General features: G+C 37.2%; 1 protein-coding gene across 1 annotated transcript in view; it reads left to right on the forward strand.

Annotated features, from left to right (window-relative positions):
- Positions 1–7536, forward strand: part of Itgb8 (integrin subunit beta 8) — a 90720-nt gene extending 83184 nt beyond the window's left edge. Inside the window, exons 13-14 of the mRNA XM_057782887.1 lie at positions 2099–2262; positions 2354–7536. Coding sequence (XP_057638870.1) covers positions 2099–2262; positions 2354–2476 — 287 coding nt within the window. The 3' untranslated portion in view covers positions 2477–7536. The remainder of the gene's footprint in view (positions 1–2098; positions 2263–2353) is intronic.
- The last annotated feature ends 7534 nt before the right edge of the window (positions 7537–15070 follow it).

Genomic DNA, 15070 nt, shown 5'->3' on the forward strand with positions numbered 1-15070 from the left:
TTATTTGGGTACTCCCCCCCCAAAAAAAACCCACCAAAGTCCCTTTTGCACAGGTCCAAGGTGTGGATAGAAGTTATGCTTGCAGTCAGGTCTTTAGAAACCAACCTTTTGCATCCACTATTTCAAGAAATGAAAAGCCAGTCTTCAGAGGAACAGCAGAGTAGCAATATCTTGCACATCTGAGTTTCCTGTATTTCATTCCTGTCATACTGATCTTAGCCCACAGTGAATTTGAAAAGAGTCCCATGTGCTGCCAACTGAGGCTGCAGCAATCTCACCAGAAAGCCTAGTGCCTTCTAATAAAGAAGGGCCCTACATGCCATTAATTATGTTAAGTAAATACTACTCTGACTTTAGGGTTATTGCACACAGTATTTTCTTAAATCTCTTTAGAAAAAGGCCCAGCCTGACCTCGGCTATGAAAAGCATGACCAGGAGCAAATGTTGGACCATCCATAACAACATGGGGATAATGCATGCAGATTTGAACCCTCAGAGTGTCCTCTGAAGGCTTCCCTCCCCTTTACAACTATTTTGCAAGGAGAGGAAAAGACCATTTGTTAGGCACCTCAATTACACTTAATCACAGTCAATCACACTTACAGGGTCTCCTCTCAGTGGCTAAGCTCCCACCAGACAAAAAGCCAGGAGTGGCAGGGATCAAGCCACGTGTCCCTCTGAGGATGGGTTCAGCCGATAGAGTAGACTAGGTCAACTAAGGGACATCAATCTGTCAGGACATAAACCATGAAGGTCACTAACCTGAAGGGAGCTATAGAAGATCAAATAGCACCACCTTTGTATACACAATTTGTATTCTGTCTCCATGACATTGTTAACAAGGAAACATTATGCTGCACTGGCTTCTGTTGTTGCCATTCCGATAAATAGGAATGGGTGTGTCTTTGACCTCCTCAAGGTCTTTTGTCACTAATTGTAAGCAATGGTATCTATTAAGTCCACCTAGTTAGAAAAGACCTCTTGTCCCCATTACTGAATCTTTGCCTTGTTCAAGAGGCATACTGAGTAATCACTGGACATTCGGGCCAGAATCAACAATACTTGCATGCTAGCTGCTCTGCTTATGGCCTTGGTACATCCTCTCCCTGGAGGCTTTTTCAAAGGCAACTGCTACATTCAGACCCCATCCCTGAAGCCTGCTGAATGGGTGGAGAAACATATGCTTCAGTCCAGGAAGTGATTTTATGAATCTGGGGCAGCTTGTGAGCTCTGTGGAATACCCATTATTGCGAAACCATGTTCCTCAGAGATGAGAGTAGACTTCGGGTAAGCATAGAGCCTGCAACTTTTCCAAGGACAGTTTGCCAGAGATCTGGTGCTAAAACAAAGGTCGAGCATGTTCTCTCTCCTAGTCCAGCTTTTCTTTCTTTAGCTAGTGATTATTTGTTCTTGGAGGAACACTTAATGAATTTGTGCAAGCAAACAGACTAGATTAGTTAACTAGCAAAGAGTGAGACACGATATTTGGGTTTTATCCGAGATTTGACACTCCCACTTCTCGGAGTCATGATGTGTAATAGCACTGAAATCTTACACCAGGATTTAGAGGAAATATTTACTTGCCTATTAGAGACATCCTGAGTCTAGCTTCTGCAGATGTTTACTTTTTTTTCCATCATGCTGAACAACAAAGTTGGAGAAAGCATAAAAAGAGAAACACATGCTAAATGCTTAGGGCTTCTCAATGTTTTTTTAATTATGTTTTCCACATAGTGTTGAGCATTACATACTGCTACAGTTCTTTCTGTGACTATTGTAAAGAGACAAAGTCTCTTACATGCAGGTAAGAGATCTGTGCATAGCAAACTACAAATATTTATATATATATATACATACATACATATATATATGTATATATGTGTGTGTGTATGTATATATCTTTAACTGTAGATATTCTCCAAGAGGGGTTTACTTCTTTGAGTAGGCACTAACGCCAGCCTCCTGGTTTGAAAATACAGATTTGTAAATAGCATTGTTTCTGTTATAGGAATGTAAACATCATTTATTTGACAGGAAATTTTGGTTTACTTTTCTAAACTTTTTTTTTTAACCTATCAATTTGTTGTCTTTCTTGCAGAATGTTTACCTGGCCCAAGCTACCTGCGAATATTTTTCATCATATTCATAGTCACATTCTTGATTGGGTTGCTTAAGGTCCTCATCATCAGACAGGTGGTTCTGCAATGGAGCAGTAACAGGATAAAGTCTTCCTCAGATTACAGGCTGTCTGCTTCCACAAAGGTTGGTGAATTCAGAGAATAGCTGTCAGAGTATCGCTTCCTCTTCTAACACTCAGCTTCCTCGCTAACACTAATATTTCTTCTCCACCAAGGATAAACTGATTCTGCAAAGTGTTTGCACAAGAGCTGTAACCTACCGACGAGAAAAGCCCGAAGAAATAAAAATGGATATCAGCAAACTTGATGCTCATGAGGCTTTCAGGTGCAGCTTCTAAAGAAAGATTTATAAAGCAGTAACAATCAAAACAATGCTGCTGGAAACTGGATGATTTTTCACACAACTGCTCCGAAAAAGTACAATATACAACGTCACAGGAGACAAATTATTGAAGAGTGTGCCATGAAGACTGGCAAGTGTCTTCACAACCATGTGGCTCCCCCAGCTGCTGAACTTTTCAGAGAACGATGTGTCTTACTACTGTTGGATACTAGTGTCGTAGCACTTTACTGTAATATATAACTTATTTAGATCAGCGTAGAATGTAGGTCATCTGGAAAGCACTGATTACACTTTACAGGTTCCCGCCATCCCTGCACTTCCCAGACTCAGTGCTGGGAAACAGGTTGGAATGATGTTGCTACCACGGTGCAGTGATTCTTGTACATAACCTGCTGATGGAAACAATCCAGGAGTCACTGAAAGCAGTCACTCACACCACTTGGCATTGCCTAGATATGCACAACCAGCTGAATAATGGTTAGCATTTCACTTCAGTTGGAGGTGAACAGATAAAACTTAACCCTAAGGGGTGTTGCTTTTAAAGCTGTGGTTTGGTGCATGTGCATTTCTGTTTTCTTCTCTTTTGCAAAATGGATGTCGACTCGAACATTTTCTCTTTTTTACACTTATATTCTGTTTTTTCTTCCTTCTGGAATAAGTTTATAATGTCATAGACGACTGGATTACATAAGTGCTAAGTTACTACTGCCATAGAAATCTATATGACAATGTCACTTTATTAGAACTGGTTTTTAAAGCTGAATGTTAATAAGGATCACTGTAAAGTGTCTTCTAAGTCCACAGCTTCTTTGTCAGAAGATACAGAATTTTGTATTTTCTTACCTGTCAAACTGGATGTGCTGTCTCACTCTCTCACTGAGCTCACAGTACCTGAAATCCACAAGGAGTCTACAGAACTGCCTCAACTGCACGGCCCTCTTTTTTGATTTTCACACTCCAGTTGCATATCAACATTTTCCAAATGGAAAGCTGTACTGTTTCTGCCCTCCTGTGCCATCTAAGGGCATTCTTTGATCATCCCAACCCTAATCATGAGATCCACAACAGCATGAAATTGGAGAAGGGTGGGTGATATCTTGGAAATAAGCTAATCCCGCCCCCTTTTGTTAGTCAAGAAACTGAGGCTTGGAAAATTTAAATGATTTCACAAAAACACAAAGCAACGAAGTGGCAGTGTTAGAGATCTGCCTTGCAATTACATGCCAGCATTGCACAATAGCACACTACCTCTCGAATCTGCAAAACACCCATGGTAAAAGTTAAAAGTTGATTTATTGGTGTCCTGAGTATATTTCCATGACACTATTTCTAAGCAAAGTAGAAAAGGTTACTTTAAATGGATTTGTGTAGAAGCAGCTTCTTGTGTTTCTCATTAGCCACTTTCTGATAAGGCTTTGGTGCCCTTCCCTACACACAATGGCTGTAAGAACAAACCTCCTGGACCTGTTCATGGCTCAGTTTAAGCCTTCTTGTAGAGGCTTGGTACTTAAATTCTAACTTCTAACTATCCTATTTGTAATACTGTTTTACCTGTGACAACAGAAGAATCTAAAGAAATGTCTCTCCCAGATTTGCTGCTTCCCAGCACTTGAAAGTTCTAGATATTTTCATTTTGATGAAGACTAACTTCCATTAGATATTGCACTCTAGGGCCTGGAAAGCCTTCAGCAGACATGACAAGTCCTTTAGTAGTGTAGTGGTGATGCTGCTGACTTGAACTGTCTCTTCTTTCTCCACGGGGGATGGGCATCGTCAAAACACTGCATACTGTGACTGTGTCAGGAAACTGTGGTCACTGAAAGCTGGTGTGAAAAGCATACTGTGCTGCTCATGACGTACAGTATTCGTTTATAAATATATAAATTACTGGATGTTTTGCAGTCGCCCCCAAAAAAATGGAAGATATCCACTATTTAAATGCTGACAACTTAAAAGTGAGCGGTGTTTATGAACAATAGATTATCCAGGATGAATGGGCAAAAGAGTATATACATAACGGGAATCCTTGAAAAACAAGGATTTGTACTCTTTTAGCCCTTCACTAGTCTGCACTAATTTTAAGATGGAGCAAGGTTGTTACCACAGGAAACACAAACTTCCTTGCCGGGAATTCAGTGCCAGATGATAATATGTACTTAACAGATGGAATGTCTTGTGGTTTCTCTTTCTCTTCTTTTGTGTTAACTTAAGAGCTAATTCTTAAAGATTGTAGGGCTCATATTTTACTTGAATAATTGATGTTCTTCTGTTTAATAGTTTGTGAAAGGAGAATTAATATTTTATTAAATAGAATTAACAGGTAAGGGGAAATAGTAGTCTTAGATTAAATAATTTATGTACTTAGAGACTATTTTCTAATGCTAAATAACTGCAAGAGTCTTTTGAGAGTTGTTGACAGTAATGCAATTAATTGAATTTTAAATTGTTAGAAAAATTAGTAACTTGAATGATTTTTTTTTTGGCATGGCAGCATTTTGTGCCCTAGTGTGTAATTATTCAGAAATGTTCCATACATCTACTCCATATACAAGTTGTTTCTTCTGAAATATTTTTACACTGAAGTATACATTTATTTATAGACATTTGATACAATTTTTAAACATTTTCTACTATTATTTATTAAGCCATAGAATTCTCTAAAAGACTTAAAAATTCACTGAAAATTCAGTTATGTCCCTAATGTTCAATTTATCTTAGTTTATAAAAAGAACTAAAAATACATGTCTCTATAGGCAAACCTTTCAAAACTTAAAAAATTAAAATTGTTTATACATTAAATGCAAAACTTTACCAAAGAATAAATTTCAAAGTATTTTAGTATTTCCTTGTTCTCTATTGAATATGTTCTTGTAGATATCAACAGGCATCCACGAGACACTGAGATCATTTAACATTGTTAGATTATGAATTTTTTCTCCATAGAATATTTCTTCTGGTACTTGGTAGAATAAATTATACCCAATGGATTTTCCTTACTCTCCTGGCTCCTGTTTGTCCCATTCACACTTCTCTAGAAATTGGCCATAAGCTTCAAACTATTATGTTCAATTGTAAAAAATAACTGTCTAATAATATGACTAAGTTTTCCATTTCAAAAGATCTATGAATTTAAACACTCATTTGAACAAAGACAGCCCCAATGAAAACAAAGAATTTAAGATTTTCACAACTAATAATTTATGTTTTTATAAAGGTAGCAACTCACTAGGGCATTCAACCATATGAATATTGTATTCTCTTTGTTTACTCTTAATACTTAGTTTACAGTTATCCTTATGTCCTTAAAAACATCATTTCATGTGATAAAAAATCTTCAAAGGAATATAGTACTAAATAATATCTTCAAATCCTTCTTTTCTCACAATCCATAATCCCTGCATGGCAAATTAGTTATGATAACTGATTAAACATATCTACTGTGTGTGTTGCTGATTCTAGGACACACACTTTTTCAATTTAGAATCTCCAAAATTGTGATGTCTTTTGAAATTATCATCTGCAATGCAGTGTTTGAAGTTGTGTAGGAATAAACACTACACTACTTCAATTTAATTTAATATTCATGGGTACACAGTTATTCCTTTCCTTATACATGGTTATGAATTCATTTGTGATAACATGTAAAGCCAGTGTTCAATACAACTGAACCACACACCACTCAACACTGACCTAACTGGCTATCAGCTCATATCCTTGCATCTCCAAGTTACAAAAGCGCTTTTTGGCTCCCATTTATTTATTAGCAGTGATCTAGGCAAACCTAAGTTAAGTTATAAAAATACAGAGACTTCTCAAGCTTCCTGTAAGGATCTTCAGTCTTTCCACTTTTTTGAAGGAATTGTTTGAAATGATCATCTCACTTTTAAATAAATTAACTGGAAAAAAGATTATATGAAAATATCATAGTTAGATTTAATGGCAATTGTATGCTTGATGTCAGCTGCAACAGAATGAATGATGCAACCAGTTGGTCTTGTGGAAAAGATTTCCTTTCAGGTCCCCTAACTTTCTTATTTTTCCTTATCCCTTCCGTTCTTTTTCTGTTTTCTTTGCTTCTGATAGCTTGCCTCTCCAGCCCATGTGATGACTGTTACAAAACTGTATAGATAAAATATAGTACTTATGAGAAACAATTGTTCAACTCTCTGGGCAGCTTTTAATGAAATATGTGAGAGTAACAACACTACTCTGTGTCTACCTGAAGCACCCTCCTGCGTCAAACGTATCCTTGTATGCTAACACTCAACCAGGTGTCTGTTCTTCACAACCAATTGTCACACACAACGCCATAAAAGAGAAGAACACTGCATCATCAAGGATGGGATCATATGATTTGTGTAAAGAACTTTAACTGACTTTACACCGACAAATGTGATTTTATAGCAAGTCTGCACAATGACAACTATGGTACATAGATTTTTTTTTGAATAAAATTATTTTTGTTCTAAATTATAAGAAAGTATAAATTTGCACATTAATATAGAAATTCATTTTGTGTATATTTAACATACCTTTAAATCTATTTTACATGTATTAGTTACTTTATTAAGGTTTGTAAATCTCAGCAAAAATGATTAGACATTTTTAAATTATCAATAACGTAATCTTACTTTGTTTCACTTAACAAATACTGCCTTTGTAAAAAGATATTTAATATAGACTGTATTTTTAAATCAAAATATTTGAATATAAAATAGCTTAAAGATCAAAGAAAAACAAATTCTTCATGAACACATTTTTGTATTGTTTCTGGCTTTGAATTATATGAAAGGTGAAATTGCCTTAATTGATACAGAAGATTGATGAATATGACAATTTCACGTACTATACTATGAATCTCTTCACATAACCGGTTGACTACTAATTTCTCTTTTATGTATTTATTAAAAGCTGACACTGTAGATTGTTGTGAGATGTTTATTTTTCTAATAGAGCTTATAAGAGTTGTGACAAGGCATTGAATTGATAAACCAATCTGTTTAAATGTAGGTGTTAATCAACATGAAATTTTAAGTTTTAAAATAAAACTTCAAGGCTCTAATAAATATCTAAAGTATATTGTGCTTCATTTTTCATGTGCTTCATAACCCTGTAACCCTTGGGAATCAATACTGACAGAGGAGAGAATGTGGCAACAGTCACATGCTGTCACTGACACAGGACATGGAATAATTTTTAAAAGCTACTATTTTTAGGCTATGAAAAAGAGCTGTTACAACTTCTCTTGCCCCTTTAGGTGGTGCCTATTTATGGAAACAGAAAAAATATCCTAATGACAGAGTATTAAAAAAATTGGTCCCTTTTAAAACTGACATTCTCTGCCTTTAAGAGATTTCTACCATCAGATCAAGAACAATTTTATAAAAACATTATTAATATTCAATTGTCTGTTCCAGAATGTTACCACTAAGCAATGGATATTTGTTAAAAGGTTTTAGAGGCTTCTTTCATTTAACCTAAGAAAAAGAATAAAATAGCAAGGTGGAGGATGTCCTAAACACTGAATAAGACAGACTATCTTTAAGGAGCTCTTGATGATTTGAAGAGGTTGTACATACAAGGCACCATTAGATAGAAGACAGACTGGAAAGTTTATAGGAAAGTTACTAAAAGGTCGATCTCACCGGACTTCATTTTGCAAACTCACCCCAGTTGTTTTTGGACTACACCCAGTCTTTGAGGATCAGAGTTCTTCCACCCTGTTCTAATTGTGGAATCTTCTTTCTGAGTTTCCATAGAGTACACTACAGTTTCCAGACTCCATTGCAGTGGAAGGAAAAAGGATGTGTTCAAATCTGGCTTCACTTTCCCTTTTCCTCTTTACCATTGTCTGTGACAACTAGAGAAATTGCGTTAGCATAGGAAACTCTGTCCTGAGCCCCATAGATAGCTTCCTCTTCACGGAATAGTGCTTGCCTCAAAAGTGGTCCCAAGCATGTAAACAGTGTAATTGCACCATTTGACACAGCAGCAGATAACCTGCATTCTACTAATTCTGACTCATTATATAATTGTCTCAATGAATATTCACCAACATAAATACCTTTTCCCCTAATTGTTCAAAGAAGGTAAATGAGTTACAGAGAGGTTGAGGAACTAACAAAAATGTATCAAACCAATAAATGGCCAGGTCTGTGTCCACTTTTCTTTTCACAAATAACCAACTGTTGTGTGAGCCCGCTTGTTTGTTCCTGACTGCTCAGCCCCAAAATAATCACACAGAAACCATATTATTTGCAATATTGTTTGGCCAATAGCTTAAATATATTTCTGGCTAACTCATTTTAAATTAACCCATGTTCATTAATCTGTTTATTACCACGAGGCTGTGGCTTACCGGGTAAAGTTCCGGTGTCTGTCTCTGGAGGAGCTACAGGGCTTCTCACTGACTCTGCTTTCTTTCTCCCAGCATTCAGTTTAGTTTTCCCTACCTAGCTCTACTCTACCCTATCATAGATTATTTATTAACCAATGGTATTCACAGCAAACAGAGGGAAATCCCACATCAACCAAACAGATGTATTTTGAGGATAATTAAACCCGTTCAGTTACCGGAGTCTACTGGGTCCCCAAGCCCCAGAAGATGTGTGCATTGATGAAAGTAGAGGAGCTGATACATGAGCACAAATGCTACATTTAAATAAATGGCAACTGAATTGCTCTGTACTTTAAGATGCCTCAAGTAAGCAAGGACAGAAGACTCAGAAATTAGCATTAGCCTCACAGGAAAATTATGTGTGGCCATGGAAAAGGGAGCATCAAGGGGGTCCTAGGAAATTTTAAAGCATGACCACAAGGAAGAGAGAGTGATAACTACATTCAGAGATGGCATAGGATAATGAAAGGGAGTGACCTAAAGAACTTGGAGTCAAGGACAGGCATGCTATCCTATTGGTATTCCAGTGGTATTACTGGAAGAAACATGGTTGGAATATAACTCCATAAACATTAATTTTATACTCTCAAATACTAAATGTAAATATTATTCAGTACTATCAAGTATTTAGTGAATTCCCTTTGCTATTAAATTCAAATGGTATTTAATACTAATGTTTAAGAAAGCATACAAGATAAAAAAGAATTCAAATTCTGACCTCTGAGTGGCACTCACTTTCATATGTAAGCATATTTATATTTTTGTTTTATTTTCTGTATGATTGATAATTATTATTATGCAAGCATGAAAATAAATTTTCCAAACCAACCAGACAGTTGATTATTGCCCTTTTTTTTTCAGAAAAATTCACATCTAAGAAACACTGGATAAATACTAAGTGCTTACTGTTCTTCCTGGGGTTTTGTGTATTAAGAAACATATTTTTCTTCAAAAATATATCAAATATTTTGTGTGTAAAGATTTAAAACTAAATTTTGGGTACTTTTTGCTGGTGTGTGCACATGTGTGAGCACATGCATGTCTGAAGACCAGAGGACAACTTCAGATGTCTTATGTGTCATTTACCTTTTGAGACAGGGCCTTGCACTGGCCTGGAACTCACCAAACTCACTATCAGCTAGGTAGGCAAGCCTCCGGGATTTTCTTATGTCTACCTCCCCAATCTGGGGCTTATAGTACATGGAACTGCATCAACTTTTCCTTAAGTAGGATTCTGGGAGTTGAACTCAGATCCTCATGTTTGCAGGAAAAACACATTACTGACGGACTGTATTGCTCCCAGTCTAAAAAACTGCTTAAGAGACAAACTGTGTTCTATTCATAAGTTTGCCAAAATCATGTTAATTGAGGAAAGAATAAACAGGATAAGATAGCAAATATCAAGCATTGTTAACCTCAGATTTCAGGGGAAAACATTTTTTTTTAAATAGAAAAGACTTGTCCATTTTTAACAAAAATGAAAAGAAGCCAGAAAGAAACATTCATATTGGGAAGGTTTGGGTAAATTGAGATATGATCTAATGGTGGCCATTTCAATCTACGTCAAAGTACAGTCCATGAAAAAGAGCACAGAATTTTTTCATGAGAAAATAAAGACCCAAATAAAAGTACAAAGAGAAGGACTATTGGTTTCTGCCTAGAAAATCTCAAGGAGGCTTGAGAACTGACTTGATCTAAGCGATAAAAGTTATTCCAAAAGAATTCTAATGCCAGGCTCAATAGTTACTTTTGGCATCTGTCCAAACTGGATCAAACTCCCAGACTGGTTTCACAAGCCACATTATTCTTGCCAGGCCTTGACTTGTAGACTAAATTCTCACATTATCAAAATGTTTGGCCAGACCAAACTAAAGCAGGGAATTTTAAAACCATGTCAGTGATCATACTTTCAATGATTCATAAAATAAATCTAATTGAAAGAGCAGCAATATGTGTTTTAGCGTGAATATTGTGGCCATATTTATGGGCCATTATGCATTGCATGAGAAAAGCAGATGGCACCTATGTTCTGCTCTGTATCCCCTGCAGCATAGTGAAGTTCATGCACTAGGGCCCAATGCCATTCAGACTTCTGGTTTTAGTCAGACAAGCTCTCAGACCAGACTGGTAAGAGGGAAACTCTTTCTTTACTAGGTTTTTTTAAAAAAAATATTACATGTTATAATAATATTATTATTATAAAATTCACTGTAAATACCACTAAAATCATGAGAATAACCCACTTAAGAAAAATTCTTAATTTGTCAATATTTTTTGATATTGAATACATTGTTGTCTATGAGCCCCTGGCTTTCACAGATGAGCCCTTGAGCCAGTAGTAGCCATCACTAGGAAACCCTGCTGACAAGGCAAATTTTGGTATCTAGCTGTTTCAGTCAGTGTTCTATTGCTGTGAAGAGACTGGCTACTCTTATAAATGAAAACATTTAACTGGGGCTGGCTTACAGTTCCAGAGGTTTAGTCCATTATAGTCACAGTGGGAACCATAGAGGCAGACATGATGCTGGAGAGACAAACACAAAGTCCATCTCAGTGGCACACTTCCACTTTAACAGAGCCACACCTACTCCAGCAAGGCCACACTTCCTAATCCCTCTCAAGTCGAGTCATTCCTTAATGACCAAACATTCACATATATGAGTTTATGGGTACCATTCTTACTTAAACCACCACACTAGCCCAAATTTTCTGCATTAAAAACTCTAGAAATGGGGCCAAGAAATGTGCATCCAGAAGCTCTCTACATGGTTCCAATGACTTCCAACATTTAAAACCCACTCCATAAAGACTGGGAATTGGCAGCAGCAGACCATAAGATACAGACAGTTTTATCTGATTTTAGTGAGAGCGCAGTTGTCCTACAAGCATGTGTCAAATTTGTTTCTATTCTGTGACATTTTCTCTTATTTTGGTAGTATTTCTACTTTATCACAGGCTTGATAGAAAAAAGTTCTCCAGGGGAAATGAGTAATAGCGGAAGGAGGAGGAGAGTGTTGGATTGAATGGAAGTATAAATGGAAAAAGTATAAATGTTCCCAACTTAATTCTCAGTAATACTCTAGCTCCAAAATAGAACTATAGATACCTACTTAGCTAGTTATTTACTGGTATTTCCTGTATTCATTTCTCTAACATATTAAATGGAATTGGGTTCTAGCATAACTGAGGATATGCATTGCTTTAGAGAAAAAAAAATTTCTCTTACAAGTGTTTACCAATTATCTAGAGTGGGAAGGACTCTCATATTAGTCAGGAATCTAAGTGAGCCTACTAGAAGAGGAACAGAGAACATTATGGGGGAAAGAATAGGAGCCTCCAAGTACCATTCTATATACTATGATTAAATGTCACAGATTGTTACACATTAGGTACTATCTTAGTCAATATTCTATTGCTGTACAGAGACAACATGATCATGGAAACTCTTGTAAAGGAAAACATTTAATTGGCAACAGATTACAGGTTCAGAGGTTTAGTCCATTATCATCATGGCAGGAAGCATGCTGGCACACAGGCAGACATGGTGTTGAAGAGGTAGCTACATCTGGGTCGGCAAGCAGAAGGAAGAGAAAGACACTAGGCATGGCTTGGGCCCTTGAAACCTCAAAGTCCACCACTAGTGACACACTTCCTCTAATAAGGCCACACCTACTTCAACAAGGCCACATATCTTAATCCTGTCAAATATGCTACTCCTTATGAGTTTATAGGAGCCATTTTCTATTCAAACTACCACATCACACTCCCTGGACCCCTAAGGCTTGTAGCCATATCATAATTCAAAACTGCATTCAGTACAACTTCAAAAGTCTTCATAGTCTATAAAGAGTTTCAGCAGTATTTAAAAGTCCAAAGTTCAAAGTCTCTTCTTTATCCATTTATCTATTTATTTTAGAAATTCACCTATATTGCTCTCTGTGGATAAAATAGGATATATCACCACAAACATCAAGCTCCATATGAATCATCAGTAGATTCCTAACATTTAGAATTAAGAGGGTATAAATCAAGGCCTGAGGCAAGGAACTCCACTTTAGGCTGGAGACAGATTGAGACAACAAATTCCACAGGAGTGGGACTGAACCAGCTACCTAGGCTGGAGTGGGCCTGAGAAAGCAAGCTCTGTGGCAGTGAGAGCCAATTCAGTCCCCAGACATTGGTGGACCAGGACTGAACCAGCAACGTTGTCCAGAGAAGACCTGAGAGAGTGAACTCCACTGGAACAGGTACAGGGGAGTAACTGCTAAGCAAGAAAGCCAAAGCTAGAGACTGCTGAGGGACCAGATGTGAAGCTCTGGGCATGAGTCTAGGACCTCCGAGGAACTAGGCCTAAACCGGAACTTCTGCCCATCTGGGTATGAATCTGGGACCTTTGAGGGAGTAGGGAGGAACCAGAGATCTCTGTGGGTCCAGGCATGAGTCTAGGACCTCAGATGGAGTAAGCCTAAGCCAGGACCACTGTGGGTCCAGGCATTGGTCTGGGACATCAACGGGAATAGGCAGGAACCAGAAACCTCTGTGGGTCTGAGTGTGAGTCTGGAACCACCAAGGCAGTAAGCCTGAGCCAGGCCCTCCACGAATTTGGGTGCACCCGAGTCTGGGAACTCCAAGGGAGTAGACAAGACCCAGAGACCTTTGAAGGAGGGGATCCAGACCAGGATTTACAGAAACAGGTCAAAGCTGGTAACTTAGACCAAAGTAGGACTGAGACAGCAAACTGCAAGGAAGTTGAGCAAAGATCAGGAGACTGAGTGATCTCCAGGAAAATGGAGTGACCAACAGGGTAACTAGACCCATGGCACTGACTGTACCACAAGGAACAACCACCTGAGTTTTGGATACACTGGCACCTAGAATATTAATCAACAGAATTACAGACAGCCCCAAACACACCAATTAGAGGAAAAGATGAGTAGAAAAGGTAAGAATAGATGCAACACCACAAAGAGCAAAAGGACACCAGTAAAACCTAAAGACCCTAAAAGAACAAGACTTGAACAACCAAATATAGATGAAGCAGAAAAAAATGATCTAAAAATTTAACTTCAGGAGAATGTTTGAAACTCTTAAAAGAGGAAGTGAGGAAATTCCCTCAAAGAAATGGAGGAAAAGACAAACAAAAAATTGGAAGACATCAGCAAATCCCTTAAAGAAAACCAATAAAAAGCAAACAAATATACAAAACTATTTAAGACTGGAAAACTGAAATAGAGACAATAAAGAAAACACAAGCCAAGTTAATTATAGAAACAGAAATCATGAGAAAATGATCAGGAACCACAAATGCAAACACAAACAGGCAGAATATAAAAGTGGGAAGAGAGAATCTCAAGCACTGAATATACAATAGAGGAAATAGACTTATCAGTCAAAAAAAATATTAAATCTAACAAAGCTTAACCCAAAATATCCAGGAACTATGAGAAATGATGAAAAGGCCAAACCCAAAAATAATGGTATAGAAGAAAGAGAAAAAGTTCAACTCAAAAGCACAGAAAATATGTTTAAATTATAGTAGAAAACTTTCCCAACCTAAAAAAACAATATACCTATGAAGATACAAGAAGCTTACAGAATACCAAATAGATTGGATTAAAAAAAAAGTCCCCTCACCACATAATAATCAAAACACTAAACATACAAAGTCAAGAAAGAATATTAAGAGCTGTAAAGGAAAAAGGCCAAGTAACATATAAAGGCAGACCTATCAGAATTATACCTGACTTCTCATTGGAGCCAATGAAAGCCAGAAGAAGGTCATGATCAAGCATTATGCACATACTAAAAGACCATGGATGCCAGTCCAGACTACTAAACCCAGCAAAACTTTCAATCACCATAAAAGAACAAAACAGGATATTCCATGAAGAAACCAGATTTAACCAATACCTAGCCACAAACCCAGGTCTACACAAAATACTAGAAGGAAAACTCCAACCCAAGCAAGTTGGCTACACCAGCAAAAACACAGACCATCAATTGATGGTCTCATAGTAGCAAATCCCAAAGAAGGGAAAAATGCACAGATTAACATCACCAACAATAAAACTAAATTAACAGGAGAGAGCAATCACCAGTCATTAATATCCCTTAATATAAATGGACTCAACTCATGTCAGGAGCCGTGTCCCCCCAAAATTTACAGGAAGCACCACCGTGAGGAGTTTTTGC

This window comes from Chionomys nivalis, chromosome 10 (genome assembly GCF_950005125.1).
Source record: "Chionomys nivalis chromosome 10, mChiNiv1.1, whole genome shotgun sequence".
Taxonomy (NCBI): Eukaryota; Metazoa; Chordata; class Mammalia; order Rodentia; family Cricetidae; genus Chionomys; species Chionomys nivalis.